At 40.1% G+C, this 20,295-nt stretch overlaps 1 protein-coding gene across 1 annotated transcript in view; it reads left to right on the top strand.

Annotated features, from left to right (window-relative positions):
- Window positions 1-2,284: 2,284 nt before the first annotated feature.
- LOC117503539 (vacuolar protein sorting-associated protein 13C-like) overlaps window positions 2,285-20,295 on the top strand; it is a 305,374-nt gene continuing 287,363 nt past the window's right edge. The window contains 3 exon segments of the mRNA XM_034162801.1: window positions 2,285-2,465; window positions 4,000-4,043; window positions 18,025-18,067. Coding sequence (XP_034018692.1) covers window positions 2,366-2,465; window positions 4,000-4,043; window positions 18,025-18,067 — 187 coding nt within the window. The 5' untranslated portion in view covers window positions 2,285-2,365.

The raw sequence follows: 20,295 nt of genomic DNA on the forward strand, positions 1-20,295 counted from the left end.
AGTGTGTCTATCTCCTAAAGCAGTTAAACCGAGTCTGGCAATGATAAACATTGTCCATTGATATTAAACGTTGGATGAAATACTGACAAACCACGGATCACTAAGGTACTGCTGACTGCATGTAAACATATTTTTTTTTTGTACAAGCAATTTTTAAAACGTAGAACAATTGAGGCTGAGAGTAAATCCAAGACATATAAACACAAGTTAACCAATAACATGTGATCTTGCAAAAGGCAGTATTACAGTGATTTGTTGGAAACAAATTAAACAAACATCAAAGATACTTGGAAGCTCTTAAATGAAATCATCAAAAATAAAAAATTTGTCAAAGATTATCCAACATGTTTTTACTAAAATACTGATACAGTGGTTAAGGAAAAGAAAGCTATAGTAGATCATTTTAATGATTATTTTGCCAATGTGGGAAAATTTCTTTGCAAATTCAGTTGTCCCTTCCGAGCTCTTGGGATAACAGGACAATGAGGACTAACCTTTCAGATTCAATATTTATCAGAGAAACTGATGAATATGAAATATTTGACATAGTACATAAACTAAAGGGATAAAAAAATCAACTGATTACAATAATTTTTATATGTCTTTGATAAAAAAAAAAAAATTGATTGTGTCATTAAACCTTTAACTTATATCTGTAACTTGTCATTAATGACTGGGAGATTTCCTTCTAAAATGAAAATAGCTAAAGTGGTGTTCAAGTCCAGTGATAAACACGTTTTTTCAAATTATATAGGCCAATCTCACTGCTACCTTAATTCTCAAAAATTCTGGAAAAAGTATTTATTAAGAGACTGGATGATTTTATAACCAAACATCACATACTAAATGAGCAGCAATATGGATTTGTACCAAAACACTGGCGATAATTGATTTTGTGGAACATATGACAAATGCAACTGAAAACAAAAATACACAGTAGGGTTTTTATAGACTTACAGAAAGCATTTGATACTATAGATAATACCGTAGTATGTTTTTTGTTCTTTTGGATCTGTGTGTGCCGAATAAATTCATTCAAATTCAAAAAATTCAAATTCAGGTCTTTGGGATAGGTCAATGTTGCAACTCGGGTACCAACTTAGTGCAAGAAAAAGCGAAAAAGAAATGGTTCAATTTAAAATCCGACACCAAAAAATACATCTCAAAATCCTGACGGAAGACGCAGCGGAGTGGAGTAGGAACAGTAGATACCCAAAAGTTATCCAAGTTGGACTAGCCCATCAGGGCCATCACTGGGGAGACTGCACTCTCAGGTATGCTATGGGAAAAATCTAAATAATTTTATATTTAATTTCCCCCCACCCTACTTTTTAGGAGTACCATCAACTGGATACAGAAGGCAATGCTTCCATTCCCTCCCTGTGCGGCTGCTACTCTACTTGTTTAATGTGCTGGCACACTGTAAAAACTGAGGTTCACCAGCTGTCTTGAAAATGTGAGTTAATTCAACTGAATATCAGTTAACTCACCTTAAAGATAAGCTTTGTTTCAACTTACAATTAGTTAAGACAATGGCTAGCTTTAAGTTCAGATTTTAAAAACATATAAACTTGAGTCCAATATCCTAAACTTGCCATTACAAGTGACGTAAACAAGAAGACATAAGTTCACTTAACTTAAAGGGGCTATCATTTTTACAGCGTACATGTAATTTATTTTAATATAAAAATACTCTGTAAATTACCAAAACATAACATATAATAATGAACAGACGTGGACATATCACCGTAATATCATATTTTAATGTCCTTCACATAACACAACCACTGTGACAACATGTCAGTACTGAAATGTGCGTAAGAATACTCCTGAGTGTTCATTCGAGTGTCTGGGGATGAAGAGGAAAACATTCATGAATGCTACAATCTTCGTAAAAACGTCCTAAGGAGGACTTAGGAACAGATTTGTTCTTAAGAAGGGTTAAGGCCCACATGCTCATTTGATAGTTGAAAAAAGAAAATGAGCCAACCTTACATTTATTGTGCAATTACAAATATCCTTTCAAGTTTTTGAAAGTTTTAGAAAATTATTTTTGAAATTGTAATTTATATTCTACTTATCTTCAGAGTATTACTGTAATTAATTTAATTATTTTAAAATGTGATGCTATAATCACAATTCTTCAGTTTTCAGATTATTTGTAGGATTTAATTTTGAAGCATGTTAGATATAATTTAAAAGTTAAAGGTTGTATGAAACAACTGGAATATTTATAGCAAATTTAGCAGCGTTTTTATTTTACGGTCTGACCTGTAGACATCATCAATCGAGCTTCACAGGGGATCGCAGAGCTAATCGTTCTTGATCCTGACAGCGGAATCGAACGTTTTTGTTTGGTCCCACCATGGTGTTCGAGTCTCTGGTCAGCGACCTGCTGAACAGATTTATCGGAGATTATGTGGAGAATCTGGACAAATCCCAACTCAAGATCGGGATCTGGGGAGGTAAGAAGGCTAATTAGCAGTTACTGCCACAGCAGACCAGACTCCGTAGAAAATGTGACATTTTAACGCGTTCATTATTCTCCAGCAACACACAAAGCGCACAACAGAACAGAACACGTCGGGATTTACGACAGAATTCATGCTTAACTTTGTCGTATGTCTCACAAACTGAACCTGTCCTAATGACACGTAAGTTTTCGTGTCAGCTTCCTTGTTCGGTGTTCCCACCCTGTCACCTGATTCTTGTAATTGTAGGCAGAAAATGGGACATTTTATTCACCATATTAGTCTATTGTGCTTTTACTTTAAGCCGAAATGACAAGCGACTGGTGATCTTTAAAAGTTCTCACAGCCATTCTATTTTATTTTTTGTATACGTGCACATAAGTACTTTATCATTAATTTTATGGCTGTTTAAACGAGGGTTGGTGTGAAGGCGTGACGTCAAACGTCACTTCCCAGCGCAAGTAAACAAACCGCTTCGTCTGCAAAGACAGAAAGTAAAGCCGTCGGCTGCCATATTGCCACTCCCTTTGGTAGATCAGTAATTTAAAAACATTTAAATGTTACTCCTGACTTATTTAATCCCTATGGAGTCAGGCATCTGACACCAAAAGGCAATATCATCGGCCTTCGGCCTCACTCGATGTTTGGTATAAACACTTTCATTGTATTAAAAAAATTCTTTGACTTGTTGAAGGATTTGACTTATTTTCCATTAACTTGGCGTTCATGCAATATTTAGGCTCAAACCTCTGTTTGGACAATTTGAAAAAGTTGGGATATATGGAAAATAGAAATTGAAAAGCAAACTGTGTCCTTACATTTACTTTGAGTTCTATTTCATTGCAGACAATATGAACTCAACTGTTTGTTTTTTGTGTGATCAATTTCATTTTATTTATTAATATATATTAATTCCTGAATTTAAGGCCTGCAACACTTTCATATTCATTATTCCTGACTGTTGGTTTAATGTTAATTTTCTCTTCCTCAAACCCACACCCCGCAGGTCCAGATCCAGGTTTCCATGATTTGATTTTGTTCTCTTAGTTGTGCTTTGTTGTAATGATGTCTACATTCTCATTTGTAGACATGAGTGATATTTTCTCTGTTTGCATCAACAAGTTATTGTTGTCTTTTCTGCTTGTAAATCTAATGACTGATTTGATTTCATCCTGTCCTGTTTTTTTGTGTACATGTGTGGTTGTGGTGAGCTGAGACTTTTCTTTTCTGAATGCTCGTGTGTACAAGCTGTAACTGTTGCATTTGCTGTTCCACTGTTTGCGCTTTTGTCAGATGACTCGTTTCCAATTCAGAATGAATCAGTCCTCCTTACTACTGTTCAAGATCATCAACCCATAACTCCAGGTCTTACAAGACTTGGAGTTATGGGTTAGTTATGGGTCTTAGCTTCATTCTCATCCAGAAAAACTCTTCTGCCTGTTTATGCTGTTTGCTTTTTGTATATTTATACTGTGCGACCTCTGTTTAATCTCAGTGTTTATTAGGTTTATATTCTGTGTCCCTGCAGGAAATGTTGTCCTTGAAAACCTAAAAGTGAAGGAAAATGCTTTGGTAAGTGTGCATGCAACAACTCTAATATTTGGACAAAGGACCCCAATGCAGAGAACCACAAAGTAGGTTTACCTTTCTCTTGGTGCAGTATTACAGTTTTCAGGAGCAGGCATGGTTAGCAACAAGTCAGGCACACGGGTGATCAGTCCAACAGGTACAGTAGGGTAAAAAAGTATTTAGTCAGCTCCTGATTGGGCAAGTTCCCCTACTTAGAAAGATGAGAGAGGTCTGTAATTTTCAACTGTGAGAGACAAAATGAGAAAAAAAAAAATCCAGGAAATCACATTGTAGGATTTTTAAAGAATTTATTTGTAAATTATGGTGGAAAATAAGCATTTGGTCAATAACAAAAGTTCAGCTCAATACTTTGTAACATAACCTTTGTTGGCAATGACAGAGGTCAAACGTTTCCTGTAAGTCTTCACCAGGTTTGCACACACTGTAGCTGGTATTTTGGCTCATTCCTCCATGCAGATCTCCTCTAGAGCAGTGATGTTTTGGGGTTGTCGCTGGGCAACATGGACTTTCAACTCCCTCAACAAATTTTCTATGGGGTTGAGGTCTGGAGATTGGCTTGGCCACTCCAGGACCTTGAAATGCTTTTTACGGAGCCACTCCTTCGTTGCCCGAGCGGTGTGTTTGGGATCATTGTCATGCTGGAAGACCCAGCCATGTTGCATCTTCAATGCTCTCACTGATGGAAGGAGGTTTTGGCTTAAAATCTCACGATACATGGCCACGTTCATTGTTCCCTTAACACGGATCAGTCATCCTGTCCCCTTTGCAGAAAAACAGCCCCAAAGCATGATGTTTCCACCCCCATGCTTCATAGTAGGTATGGTGTTCATTCTTCTTCCTCCAAACATGACTAGTTGAGTTTTTACTAAAAAGTTCTATTTTGGTTTCATCTGACCACATGGTATTTTCCCAATCCTCTTCTGGATCATCCGTGTGCTCTCTAGCAAACGTCAGATGGGCCTGGACATGTACTGGTGTAAGCAGGGGGACACGCCTGGCACTGCAGGATTTGAGTCTCTCTGCATAGTGTGTTGCCTTTGTTACTTTGGTCCCAGCTCTTTGCAGGTCATTCATCTGGTCCCTCTGTGTAGTTCTGGGATTTTTGTTCACCATTCTCATGATCGTTTTGACCCCACAGGATGACATCTCGCATGGAGCCCCAGATCGAGGGAGATTATCAATGGTCTTGTACGTCTTCCATTTTCTTACAATTGCTCCCACAGTTGATTTATTCACACCAACCTGCTTGACTATTGTAGATTCACTCTTCCCAGCCTGGTGCACAACTACAACTTTCTTCCTGGTGTCCTTCAACAGCTCTTTGGTCTTGGCCATGGTTGAGTTTGAAGTCTGACTGTTTGAGGCTGTGGATAGGTGTCTTTTATACAGATAACGAGTTCCAACAGATGCCATTAATGCAGGTAATAGGTGGAGGACAGAAGAGTTTCTTAAAGAAGAAGTTACAGGTCTGTGAGAGCCAGAAATCTTGCTTGTTTGTGGGTGACCAAATACTTATTTTCCACCATGGTTTACAAATAAATTATTTAAAAATCCTACAATGTGATTTTCTGGATTTTTTTTTTTTCTCATTTTGTCTCTCATAGTTGAAGTGTAAAAATTACAGACCTCTCTCATCTTTCTAAGAAGGAGAACTTGCACAATCAGGGACTGACTAAATACTTTTTTACCCCACTGTATGTATTTTTAAGGGAGACAGCAGAGGGTTAGCAAAAAACATGAAAAAGGTCAGTAACACGGAGTTCTTATACTAAGCAATTAATCCAGAATGACAGACAAATATCTCAAAATAAAATAAAAAGTCTGTAACAGGAAAGCAAAAACACTGGAAATAAGCAGTGGAAGAGTAACGCAAGAGAACTGGATGAACCTATACAATCTGGTGATGAGGGATGCTCCAATAGAAGATCAATAGGTAATTAGTTAACAATTAAACAAGGAAGTATGGAAACTGGTGATCCATAAGGCAAAGAACAGGAAGTCAAGCTACATGGATTGAACATTGAAGAAACATCAAAGTAAAGGCACCAGAGAATATTTACCACAGTGGAAAATTGGCCAGATAACATGGAGAATAATAGTAACGCGTGGAGAACTTTAGATTACATTAGATTAGATAAGACTTTATTATTCCTCTGGGAAGACTCCCTCAGGGAAATTGAGATTCCAGCAGCATTTCATAGCAGCACACAGAGTATCAGAAGTGAAAGTAAAAACCAATTTGCTAACATAAATATAAATACCAGAAATACTGCTCATTACTGGTTACTACTGTTCCTCTCCTTCCCGTCCTCTGTCTTCCTCCTCCCTCAAGTGAGGAGTTGTTCAGTCTGGTGGCCTGAGGGACAAAAGAGTTTTTCAGACTTTGAAGGATTATGCCAAAACTACTTTACGAATTCTCATCAAATTTGGACCACAGATAGATATTAGAGCATGGAAAACTTCACTGAATTTTGGAGATAAACCGGATCTGCATGGCTCAGGATTCCACTTTACTGTCTTTTAAGGATTACATCAAAACTACCTCACGGATTCTCACCAAATTTGCACCACAGATGGATATTAGGTTATGGCAGACTCGACTGAATTTTGGAGGTTATCCGGATCCGGATTCTGGATCAGGATTTCAATTTATACACGTCACTTTGTCAGATTTTGAGGATTATGTAAAAACTACTTAACAGATTTTCACCACACATTGGTGTTAGACTTTGGAAGACTCCATTAAATTTTGGAGGGGATCCTGATTCTGGATCAGGATTTCACTTTGTAGACTTTTAAGGATTCCGTCAAAACTACGTCACAGATACAACATCACGATGAAAACCAAGATCAGGAAATAGTCTATTGGCTAATGTAAATACTTTATAATTTTGGGTAGAATCTTCACAAATGCATTTCATTTTTCTAAACTCTCCATAAAATAACAAAATATATGTTGCCATTTTTTTCTGAGATGATTTAGGCTATTTATAGAAAGCAAATTCATTTGAAGGCGAAAATTGAGAAAAGAAATTGTCAGAAAATCTATATCATATGTCTGTAATAGACATATACTGATTTAAATTGCCCTAAATTGTTGTTAATGAGCTTGACGTATACTCTGGCAAGCTCCTTTCCACTCTTAAAGTTTCTCACAGCCATTAACTCAGTGCAGCCATATGGAGCTAAATCAAGGCCAAAAGTTTTGTAATCTGAAAATAAAAAAGATTGCAAAAATTAATTTTGAAACTGAAAATGAATTGTTTGTTCTTGAATTTTACAATCATTTAAAAAGTATTATTAAAATAAAAATAAGTAAGATATATATTTTTCAGTTTAAATAAATTTTTGATTCAGCTCTGTAATTATTTTGATCAAATAATTTATTTTCATTCATATTTCTTTTTTTCACCTTCAGATCTTTTTTCACTTTCAGATCTTATTTTTTCACTTTCAAACTTTTGGCCCCGTTCTGGCGTGGGAGGGTGTGGCTTCGATTGAGAGGGGTGTGGAATTGTGAGTGACAGCAGACGAATCAGTCCTCACATGATGTTGCATTCGGGGAAACGTGGGTATTTTGATAGATAATGACTCTGCTCCCGTCTCCATCGTTTATTTACTACGCGGCTGGCGCGAGAAAGAAAATAGAGAGAATGAAATCTTATTACGAGGCTTTAAACCGTCGTGATAAAGCTGTTTATTGCGATAGATGTGTAGCAGTTGGTTCAGTGGATCCGTATGTTGTACCGGATAGTGAATTTAATGACGATGTAGCAAAGTGGCCGGCAGTTTCACAGTGTAAACTTAATATGACCAGAACCATGCTGAGCGCCCGTAAATCCAAAGCCGCCTGGAAGAGCGCTCCGGCTACCGGCGGTGTGAAGAAGCCTCACCATTACAGGCCCAGCACTGAGAGATCCGTCGCTATCAGAAATCCACCAAGCTGCTGATCTGCGAGCTGCTGATCCATAAGCTGCCCACCAGGTCAGCCTCGCTGGCCTCCTGCAGAGCATCACAGCGGAGCTCTGAAAGCGGAAGTCGGTCTTGAAGTCCTGAGCGATTTCTCTCACCAGGCGCTGGAAGGGCAGCTTATGGATCAGCACCTCAGTCGATTTCTGGTAGCAGTGGAGTGCCACAGTGCCGGGCCTGTAACGGTGAGTCTTCTTCACACCGACAGTAGTCAGAGCGCTCTTCCGGGCGGCTTTAAATTTGGATTTACGGGTGGTCTGTTTGGTTCTGTCCATATTAAAGCTTCCTTCAGATCTGCTGAGCCAGGTCTCTCTGTGTATCAGTTACAAAGCTCGTAACACTCCACTGCAGCCTGTAAAATGAGCAACCTGCCTCATTTTTATGCGGCAATGCTGCACTGTGTTCACAGTCTTGTGTGGATTTGGTACACATCGGTTTTTTAGGTATAGGTGTTAAACTTTACAATCTTGCATATTTTCCAGTTTTTAAACATCAAAAATGACCAAGAGTGGTCTAGAATTACTTGTAATAGACATCTTTAGCATCACTTTATTTACAGGTATCAAGATAATACAATGGAAAGAAAGATTTAAGTCATTATCTATCAAAGTACCCATGTTTCCTTAAAGCAACATTATGTGAGGACTGATTGCTCTCCTGTCACTCTCAATTCCATGCCCCTCTCAATCGAAGCCATGCCCTCCCCCGCCAGAACGGGGCCAAAAGTTTGAAACTGAAAAAATAAGATCTGAAAGTGGGGAAAAAAAGATCTGAAGGTGAAAAAAAAAAAAAATATGAATGAAAATTCGTTCTGGTGTTCCATGGCATGATCGATGCCAATGTGAATGAATGGTACGCTGTTGCTTGTGTTGACGATGAAGTTCTTGCTGGTGAATTCTTCCCAGGTTTCTGGGTCTGCAGTTTCAAGCTGTTGCATGTGAGCAATGTACTCAGGAATGTTCTGTGCATAATCTAGTTGGTTGTAGGGAAAGAAGTAAGTGCACAGCTTTTCAAGTACTCCTAAGTAACGGAACCAGTTCCCTTCATGTGTTGGAACTGCAGTATGGCCATCACCTGCCTCGTGCACATGCATACCCACCTGCACACTGGCTGATCATGGTGCCTTTTGTCTAATTCCTGCAGAAGATTCTCAATGTCCATGAACTCCAACTCCAATAGGAATATCCTGTGTGCTTCACAGACATCATGCTGACTTCATGCTTCAGTCAGTTTCTTAATGCTGGTTAGCAGGTGGCTAAGTAAAGCAGGTTCTCTTCAAAGAAGGACTCCATCCGTAGATCAAAAATATTTGGAATAAGATCAGGTGAGGTTCCATGGCTCTATAGTGGTGACTGACATTGATGATCTGTGTTAGGAGATCTCTGTCTCCTAGCCAAGTCCAAGCCATATTCCTCTAGGATTGACCCTGAGAAGGTTATCCACACCTTCATCACAAGTAGACTAGATTATTGTAACTCTCTGTATGTTGGCTTGGATCAGACCTCTCTAAACTGCCTTCACTGTTACATGTGATGGACTCAAACGCTAGGGAGCAAGAACCAGAACAGGTTGTGAACGAAAAGAGCTTTATTTACAATACTAAATAACTGAGGTGCTGAGCTGGAGGAAGCCTGCTGAGCCAAGACCGGGCCCACATATAGTGGTTGAAGGTCGGGAGCCGCAGTGCACACAGGAACAGACTTGGGAGTCTGAGAACGAGCTGGAGTCCTGGGGTATATGGAGCTGGAAACAGGGCCAGGTGGGATGCAGAGAGCTGAGGACGAGGAACTAGGAGGACGGAGGAGAACAGAGGTGAGTGATTGCAGTTCACGAGTTGTCCTCAGAGGCCAGATGCTGTGCACAGGGGTGTCGGCCTGAGGGGGGTAAAGGGTACTATGTACCCAGGGCCCAGAGCATGGGGGGGCCACAAAAAACTGGCATTAAATACGAGGGCTGTCAATAAAGTATAGGGCCTTTTTATTTTTTTTCAAAAACTATATGGATTTCATTCATATGTTTTTACGTCAGACATGCTTGAACCCTCGTGCGCATGCGTGAGTTTTTCCACGCCTGTCGGTGACGTCATTCGCCTGTGAGCACTCCTTGTGGGAGGAGTCGTCCAGCCCCTCGTCGGAATTCCTTTGTCTGAGAAGTTGCTGAGAGACTGGCGCTTTGTTTGATCAAAATTTTTTTCTAAACCTGTGAGGCACATCGAAGTGGACACGGTTCGAAAAATTAAGCTGGTTTTCGGTGAAAATTTTAACGGCTGATGAGAGATTTTGAGGTGATACTGTCGCTTTAAGGACTTCCCACGGTGCGAGATGTTGCGCAGCGGTCCCAGGCGCCGTCGTCAGCCTGTTTCAAGCTGAAAACCTCCACATTTCAGGCTCTATTGATCCAGGACGTCGTGAGAGAACAGAGAAGTTTCAGAAGAAGTCGGTTTCAGCATTTTATCCGGATATTCCACTGTTAAAGGAGATTTTTTTTTAATGAAAGACGTGCGGACGGGTCTGCACGTCGGGACGCAGCAGGAAAAACACCTCCGTGTTGATAACCATTTGTAAAATCCAGGCGGCTTTTGATGGCTTTCAATGGAGTGAGTATATGAGAAATTGTTTAACAGCTGGACATGTTCCAACTTGTCCTTAAGGCTTCCAACAGAGGGGTTTTTCCTGTGGCGGAGCGTCGCAGCGGCTGCGAGCCAACGCTGCAATCCGTCCACACGTCTTTCATTAAAAAAATCTCCTTTAACAGTGGAATATCTGGATAAAATGCTGAAACCGACTTCTTCTGAAACTTCTCTGTTCTCTTACGACGTCCTGGATCAATAGAGCCTGAAATGTGGAGGTTTTCAGCTTGAAACAGGCTGACGACGGCGCCTGAGAGCGCTGCGCGACGTCTCGCACCGTGGGAAGTCCTTAAAGCGACAGTATCACCTCAAAATCTCTCATCAGCCGTTAAAATTTTCACCGAAAACCAGCTTAATTTTTCGAACCGTGTCCACTTCGATGTGTCTCACAGGTTTAGAAAAAAGTTTGATCAAACAAAGCGCCAGTCTCTCAGCAACTTCTCAGACAAAGGAATTCCGACGAGGGGCTGGACGACTCCTCCCACAAGGAGTGCTCACAGGCGAATGACGTCACCAACAGGCGTGGAAAAACTCACGCATGCGCAAGAGGGTTCAAGCATGTCTGACGTAAAAACATATGAATGAAATCCATATAGTTTTTGAAAAAAATAAAAAGGACCTATACTTTATTGACAGACCTCGTACATTTTTGTGTTGCATGTCATTAATATTCATACAATTCATGTTGTAAAAGAATAGAATTAGAATGAATGTATAAATGTTGCAAAACATAATTCTGCTCTAATGATAATATTGAAAGATCTCAGAGGGCCCTTCCCACCCCTGCACAGTTGTACAATGGTTTAGTCCAGGCTCACAGGCAGCACACTGCCACACACGTCCCAAACGGGATCTGACAGAAAGAGGTGTTTAGTAGAGCTGAAACAATTAATCGATTTAATCAATTATTAAAATAGTTGTCAACTAATTTAGTCATCGATTAGTTGTTAAATAACTTTGTTTTACCGCAAATGTTTCGTTTCTTCCATATAAATCAACTGTTTCTGCAGCGCGGCTTTGCTTTGAACATTGAATCAATCAAAGCAGTGATTCACAGATCGATGTTTTGTTGATTCATTCATTTTTTTTTATTTCAATTTATCTTAATTTTTCCCCACTAAAACCCAAACAGCATATGTCTGTGAGTAATAGTTACCTTTTTATGTTAATCTGACCTGTTATGGGCTTCTGAAACAGTTGATAGATGTATTTTATAACTTAAAAATGGGACCGATGCTAATGCGTTAGCATGTCTATGGCATTTTCAATGTTAAAGTTAGCATTAAGCTGTTGCAGCTGTCAGCACATTTGTATGCTAAAAGAGTCAAATGTATTGCAAATTGTAATATTTTAAATTTATTTTTATTTATATATTAGTAATAATAGCAACAACAATAATAGTAATAATAACCGGTAATGCTACAATACAATTTTAGAGAAAGAAACAAAAGAACCTGATTAAACACAACAGAAAAGATAAATCCACCTAACAATGAATATAAATAAATACATATAGAAAGAAATAACTGTTTCCTGTGAACACCTAGTGACTCTTAAACCTTAATGACAATTTGTTTCGATCAAACCACATCTAAGCTGTATTTTTACACAAGAAAAAATAAAATGCAGTTAACTGCACAGTTGTCTTTTTTTTCATGAAAATATGTTTTTAAAGATCACATATTACACTTTAGTCAGGTCTTTAAAAAGGTCTTTTGGAGACTCTTGCTGTAATACAGTGAGGAAAATAAGTATTTGAACACCCTGCGATTTTTGCAAGTTCTCCCACTTAGAAATCATGGAGGGGTCTGAAATTTTCATCTTAGGTGCATGTCCATTGTGAGAGACATATATATTTGTATGTATGTATGTATGTATTTGTATATTTATTTGTATGTTACTGCTGCAAATAAGTATTTCAACACCTGTGAAAATCAATGTTAATATTTGGTACAGTAGCCTTTGTTTGCAATTACAGAGGTTAAACGTTTCCTGTAGTTTTTCACCAGGTTTGCAAACACTGCAGCAGGGATTTTGGTCCACTCCTCCATACAGATTTTCTCCAAATCTTTCAGGTTTGGAGTTTCAGCTCACTCCAAAGATTTTCTATTGAGTTCAGGTCTGGAGACTGGCCAGGCCACTCCAGGACCTTGAAATGCTTCTTAAGGAGCCCCTCCTTAGTTGCCCTGGCTGTGTGTTTGGGGTCATTGTCAAGCTGGAAGACCCAGCCATGACCCATCTTCAATGCTCTTACTGAGGGAAGGATGTTGTTTGCCAAAATCTCGCAATACATGACCCCATCCATCCTCCCTTCAATACGGTGAAGTCGTCCTGTCCCCTTTGCAGAAGAGCACCCCCAGAGTATGATGTTTCTACCCCCATGCTTCACGGTTGGGATGGTTTTCTTGGGGTTGTTCTCATCCTCTAAACATTGTAAGTGGAGTTGATTCCAAAAAGCTCTATTCTAGTCTCATCTGACCACATGACCTTCTCCCATGCCTCCTCTGGATCATCCAGATGGTCACTGGTAAACTCCCAGCTCTCTTCAGGTCATTGACCAAGTCCTCCTGTGTAGTCCTGAGCTTTCTCAGAATCATCCTTACCCCACAAAGTGAGATCTTGCATGGTATTCCAGACCGAGGGAGATTGACAGTCATCTTGTGTTTCTTCTACTTTTTAATAAATAATCATAACAATTGTTGTCTTCTACCAAGCTGCTTGCCTGTTGTCCTGTAGTCCATCCCAGCCTTGTGCAGGTCTACAGTTTTGTCTCTGGTGTCCTTAGACAGCTCTTTGGTCTTGGCTATGGTGGACAGGTTGGAGTGTGATTGAGTGTGTGAACAGGTGTCTTTTATACAGGTAACATGATCAAACAGGTGCAATTAATACGGGTAAAGAGTGCAGAATAAGAGGGCTTCTTAAAGAAAAATTAACAGGTCTGAGTGAGCCAGAATTCTTGCTGTTGGTAGGGGATCAAATACTTATTTGCAGCAGTAACATACAAATAAATTATTAAAAAAAATCATACACTGTGATTTCAAGATTTTTTTTTTTTTTTTTTTAGATTATGTCTCTCACAGTGGACATGCACCTAAGATGAAAATATCAGACTCCTCCATGATTTCAAAGTGGGAGAACTTGCAAAATCGCAGGGTGTTCAAATACTTATTTTCCTCACTGTATGTTGTCAATGGTTGAGATAGTTGCTGTAGGCATCTAAAAATGCTCATAATTGGATGAAACCTGACGGAAATCTCTTTGTGGTGTGTCGGTGATGTATGTATGTATGTGCAAAATAAAACATATGTTTTTGACGACAATATGACAACTTTGTTACAAGCTCAAAATAATTGTTAGTTGCAGCCCTCGTGTTTAGGCTGAAATAAAATATGTCTTTCCTAAAAAATCAAAGTCCGGATTTCAAAAAAGAAGAGGAAAAAAAGGACAGGGAAAGAAAACTAAATGAGGGAAAGCAGCTGCTAACCAAATTGTTTGAAAATAGAGGTGAGCTTGAAAGCTAGCTATATTGAGTTGGGGGGGGGGGGGGGGGTCTGGGGAACCAAATTTCACCATTTCTAGAAAAATGGTGCAATTTGGTGCATTCCCATCTGTTAAAATGCACAGGAATGCACCAAATTGCACCATTTTTCTAGAAAATGGTGCAATTTGGTCCCCAGACCCCCAACTCAATATTGCTCCCCCAACTTTAAAAAGGATTCTGACTCCCAGGAGTGATCTAAGGTATACATGATTTAGAACTGGTTTGACTACACATTAGACATTTGGTGTTTGCGTTAATAAAAAAGAACTGCGTCTTGTGACGCAGTTCCAGTTACACTGGACTTGACTTTAGAAACGACTGGGGAAAGTTCTTAGTGGTTCTGCATCAGAGCTCATGCAGTTCTTGGAAAACAGTTCTTGGTCATGCACTGTCACAAACAGGAGCAGTGTGAGAACGTGATCTCACAGACATGCAAGAACTTAGCTGAATGTGGCAGAGCTATGCACTTTGAGGCTGAGAGCAGATGAGTTCCAAAGTGACGTCATGCAGAAGGTGGCATGAGAATCAGGAGCATGCAGCGTGGAAGCCGCTGAGGAAAGTGTCTGGAAACACCAAAAGAGCAACGAGCTCTAATACGGAAATTAGAAGTGGCCAGGTTACCTTGAGATGAGCTGCAGGAAGCCCAGACGTCAGAGTGTAGGGAAGTGTCAGCGTAGACAAGGTCATGGATTTCTCATGGAAGGCTCACGGAGTATCATGGAAAGTCACGGAGAGTCACGGAAGACTCTCGCGGGTCAGGGTCACAGAGACTCTGGTAAAGACTGAGCTCAGAGCTGGGGTTTAAGTTGCCGGCCCCTGATCAGGAGCTCATGAGCGTCAGCTGCGAGGAGAAGATGAGCTGCAGGTTTTTCTCAGCTCTGCAGCGCGCCACCTGGAGGGAAAACAGGCAAACTACACACAAGAGGTTAGAAAGGGCAAGAACAAAGGCAGACCATGATATGGACAATAGTATGCTGGAGTCCTTTTCACCAAGTGCCTTCTCCCTCCGGGCCCTGTCTCTTTCAGTATGCTGTTTATGGGTAGCTTCACCATAGCATGATCGGTGCCTTGCGTGGTTTTGTACCATGTCTTGGGACAGGCCATGTAGCTACTGCTTTAGTTTAACATAGTCAGCATTTCCATACTCGACTCTATCACTGACATTATTGAGAAATTTCTCATGGGCAGGAAGGGCTGACTGTGCCACCAAATTTCCGTTTCCTTGGCATTTCAAGCAAAGGGTGTAATTGATGGTCTTTCTTTTGCTTGATGGTTCTTCGGCTGTAGCCATTCTGATCTGAGAAACGAGAGAACTACTGCTACATCTACTACCACCTGACTAACATTGCTGCTACTGGAAACATTACAGATTTTCCTACCATGCTGCAATATTTGTAAGCCCACTGCAGTCACTGCATGTTCTATGAGTAATAATAATTTAATTACATATATTTACAAATGTTTAAGGAAGGTCTAATCGAAAGCACTTACTTTTTCATTGTACTGGCACTATTAATATTTGGCTCTCCGTGTAAATTATTCCAATATGCCGAGCATTTGCTTTCAAGGTGTGGCAAAAATGTCACACTCACTACAATGTAGTAGTGTTACCCACTGTGATATACACATTTTGTGACATCATAGGTGGTAAATCTAGGTCAGGGGTGGGCAATGAGGGTTGCGACACTAGAGTTTTTCCTTGCAACCAATTACCTCAACAGGTGGGTTGCTGATGAGCTTCTCCCCTGAGCATAAACACCTGGTCATCAATGAAATCACCTGCTGAGGCACCTAATCATGAATGAAATCACCTGCTGAGGTGATTGGTAGCAAGGAAAACCTGCAGTGTTTCGGCCCTTCCTGGCACATGATTGTCCACCCCAGGTCTAGGCCTGTTGTGGTCTGTCACAAGGTGGTGGTCCATCACTAGGCTATGTATTCATTACCTAATCATGCAGTTCTGCATATTCTGAAGTTAGCACACAGTTCAAACCTGTTCAGCCAAACCTGCCACATATCTTATCTTTTTCTATTTAAATATTTACTTTGGGGCAGTAGAAACACTTTTGTAACATTATAATAAGCTTAATATTATATTTACAGAGCTCCTTGTTGAAGTAATCTTCTACACAGGAATGACGCATGGAAAATTGAGGTTTTAAACACCACATTTCAATTTGGTTTTAGCTAACCATGTAAACCATGACAGAAAAATTGGCAATATCATGCATTGCATGCACTAAATTGCACTAAATGCATCATTGCTGCCAAAATTCTCCCCAAAAATTTTTAAACGTTTATTTATTTATTTATTTTTTTACATTAGCTAATAGACTAAAGACACTATACTATTGAATTAAATATCAGATTGCAACATCTTGTTCAGTTGGACCATTGTGGATCAGTATGCAATTATTGCATTGTGTTGTGGAATCCAGATCCAGGTAATATTCAGGTCACACTGTGAATCGCATATCTTTTATTTTGAGTTCTTGTCCAGTTCACTGTCGGTGGATGTCAGAAATCTCAGATTGCTCTTGTTTATAATGCCTTTTAAAGAAATCTATACCATAATTCTCAAAGGCCAAAATCTGTGTGACTGGTAGTGATCCACTGATTAATTGAATGTCATTTTTCCATAATCAGTACTGGCTGATTTAAAATGCTCACAAGGCCCATGAAACAAAAAAATGGACAGTGCATCTAGAAAGTATTCATAGCACTTCAGTTTTCCCACATTTTATGTTACAGCCTTATTCCAGAATTGAGTTAATTAATTTTTCCCACAAAGTTCTACTCACAACACCCCATACTGACAACATAAGTTTTGTTTTTTGTTTTTTTTTTAGAAATGTTTGCAGATCTGTTAAACAAACAAACAAACAAAAAAACTCCCCCCCCCCCCCCCCCCCCCCACACACACACACACACACACAACCTCAAGTCTTGGTGCACCTGTCTTTGGGCAGTTTTGCCCATTTCTCTTTGCAGCACCTCTCAAGCTCCATCAGGTTGGATGACGAATGTCGGTCCACAGCCATTCTCAGATTTCTCCAGAGATGTTCAATCGGATTCAGGTCTGGGATCTGGCTAAGCCACTCAAGGACATTCAGAGTCATCCTGAAGCCACTTTTTATTTGTGTTTTATTTTTAATAAATTCGCAAAAAAATGAAAGACTTTTTTCATGTTGTCATTATGGGGTGTTGTGAGGAGAATTTTGAGGGAAAAATTAGTTCACTCCATTTTTGAATAACGCTGTAACATAGCATATTATGAAAAAAGTAAAGCTCTGTGAGTACTTTCCGGGTGCCCTGTATTTTATATATTTTTAGTTTGGAGAATTTCTTCTAAATTAGAGTGGATTTATCAATGGGTTTGCAAGAGTATTTGCTATATTTTGAATTATTCCTCCTAGGTTGCAAATTTTATATAGTCATAGCTGTTTAACTCAAAGGGTTTGTGCCCAGGGGGTTTTACCCATGTTAGAAGGGCTGTGTATTAGTCACAGATGAAGTGGTTAAATTTGGAATCGACTTGATCACATATCATAGCCACACAACCATATATTATGATGACACTCATTAGAAATGTACAAATCTACATCAAACATGTCGGCATGTTGCCTTCGTTGTCTCTTCTTGTGCTATTATGCAAATCTTTAGACATCCTCAGTAGTTGCTATTACCATTTTTACTTTTATCAGTGAAAATGCTCATCAGTCCACAGTGTTCCCTTTGCTGTGATGTTAGGTGGATGGTTTGATTGAATAATATCTTGTTTATTTCACTGATTGATTGCTTGTTGATGTTTTGTGTGTTTACAGAATGAATTTGATGTTCCATTTAAAGTGAAAGCTGGACAGATTGGTGAGTACTGACCATAGACATTCCCATCAGCCCCTAATGTTCAGAGGAAGCAGTTGGTTAATGTCTGAATTTAGAAAACCGGAACATTAAAAGTTGTGCCAAATCACCATGCAGGTCCACCTTGGATCTGCTGTGACAACCTCGAGTAAAAACAAGAGAGCAGCTGAAGGGACGTACTTACTTTTTATGATTGCTCAGCAGTATAGGTACTTTAAGAAAGTATTTATAATTAGTTATAGTTACTGGTTACTTCTCCCAAAACTAACTGAGTTACAGCATTATAAAAATAATTAGTTACAAGGCAAAGTAAGTCTTGAATTACTTTTTTAAAAATGTTCAAATATATCAATGAATTTGCCCCCCCCCCCCCCCCCAGTTAACTTTAAATTCAACTGTATGTTCATTTATTTATAATAAAACTGAATATTAAATAATAGAATAGATTGTGAACAGTAAACATTGTCTACGCTTCACGCTGTAGTTCTGTGACTTAATATCCTAGAAGTCACTACAGGTGTTCCCCAGCTGTGACTTGTGAGCACAGATATCTGACCAGCTGCAGGTCACAGGGAAACGCCCACCTCTGTCAGCGGACCTCGGCAGGTCACAGAAAAAAGGCTCACTCTCTGGTGCTTTGTTCTGTGATTTTAATTTAGTGTGTGTATTTTTATGTGTTTGTCCTGCATCTGTCTGATGTCTGTGTTTTTAAGTTCACACCTTGTGCGCACGGTCACGTCCTGCTGGCTGTCTGCGGTCAGCTGACAGGCGCTGTATGTCCACAGCAAAGTGTGTGAGCAAAGCAATCAAACAAGAATTAGTTCACGCCTTTGCCCTTACTTGTGTTATTTAATTTCCACTCTTTCTGTCTGTCATGTAAACTACAGTTTACGTGGTGGAAGTGACATCAGCTGGCCAAGCGGCTTCACACCGTGCTGCGCGCTCAGAGGCTGACTGGTGTCGCAGACCGAACGGTCCGCCCCTAAAAATAGGTCCACCTTTTGCATCTGCGCGTGCGTCATTTTGGACCACAGCAGCTCGTCTGAGATGGAGTCTCTTCACCCAAAGCAATCAAATGAATTAATGGGATTATTAACCATCAGATGATAAAGGTAAAACCTCTTAAATCATTCTACAGTCAGTTTTAAGCAGAAACGAGACTGTTTTAAGCAGAAACTCTGCAAAATTCTGTGATGCTTTGAAATGACCGATGCGTAGTGAACGCATCAGCTAGCAGCTCGTTTAACCGCACTCTGATCGCTTCCACCGCCTTTTATGATGAAATAATGCTGACTTTATGTGGAAATGATTGTTGTACAAAAACTTCAGATATCTTTCGCTGAGATAGATGATGACTGGAGTGCAGTTTGAAGTAGAAATGAGGTTTCGATTCATGAACCGCGGCTAATGACGCATGTGCAAATACAAAAGGCAGACCGTTTTTTAGGTGGGACCGTTCAGTCGTCGACACCAGTCCTCATGAGGGCATGAGCGACAGCACACACGTGCTCTGCGTGTTCTCCAGCGGAGTTGCAGGACACAGCGGTCAGCTCCTCCAGCACCGCACTGCGCTGGACAGCGACAGCTGACAATGTTGGATTCATGGTGTGTGGTGGTAGTGGGTGGGGGGGGGACAGCACAATCCACAAGCCATATGTGTTGGGGGAGCGGACAACAATGACACACTCCAAACGCCATTTGTGTGTGTGTGGGGAGGGGTTGGCACAGTTACACCCATGTGTGTTGCTAGGTGACGCCACAGTTGTGTGGCACTTAAAGCCCCTTTCACACCAGGCCCACTTCAAGTTGCAGCGTTCTGACAACACCACGTGAAATCAACCTAGTGCCGAGATGATGTAGCTCAACGTAACAACCATGACGGACACAAAGGACGAAGCGAATTGGACGCCAAAAATTAAACATGTTTATCTTTTTCTGCATCGAGCACAGGACGCAGAAAGGAAGTGGTTTCAACGCAAGTCATGGCAAAGCAACGGTACTCAATGTGACTGGAAGCCACACCCTCCCAATACAACGTTACCCAACACCAATTTATGATTCCTGCTGTGTTCCATTGTTCCCGAAGTATAAATCACGCAGGATTGTTTTTATACTGTGTACACAATGCAGTAAAACTACACACTCAAAGAACACAGAAAAAAATGCTCAGCCTGGCTGCAGGCATTTCCTCGCTCTCCCCTCAAACTCTCTCATAATTGTGTTTAAAAAAA

The sequence above is a fragment of the Thalassophryne amazonica genome, chromosome 2 (genome assembly GCF_902500255.1).
Source record: "Thalassophryne amazonica chromosome 2, fThaAma1.1, whole genome shotgun sequence".
In the NCBI taxonomy this organism is placed as follows: Eukaryota; Metazoa; Chordata; class Actinopteri; order Batrachoidiformes; family Batrachoididae; genus Thalassophryne; species Thalassophryne amazonica.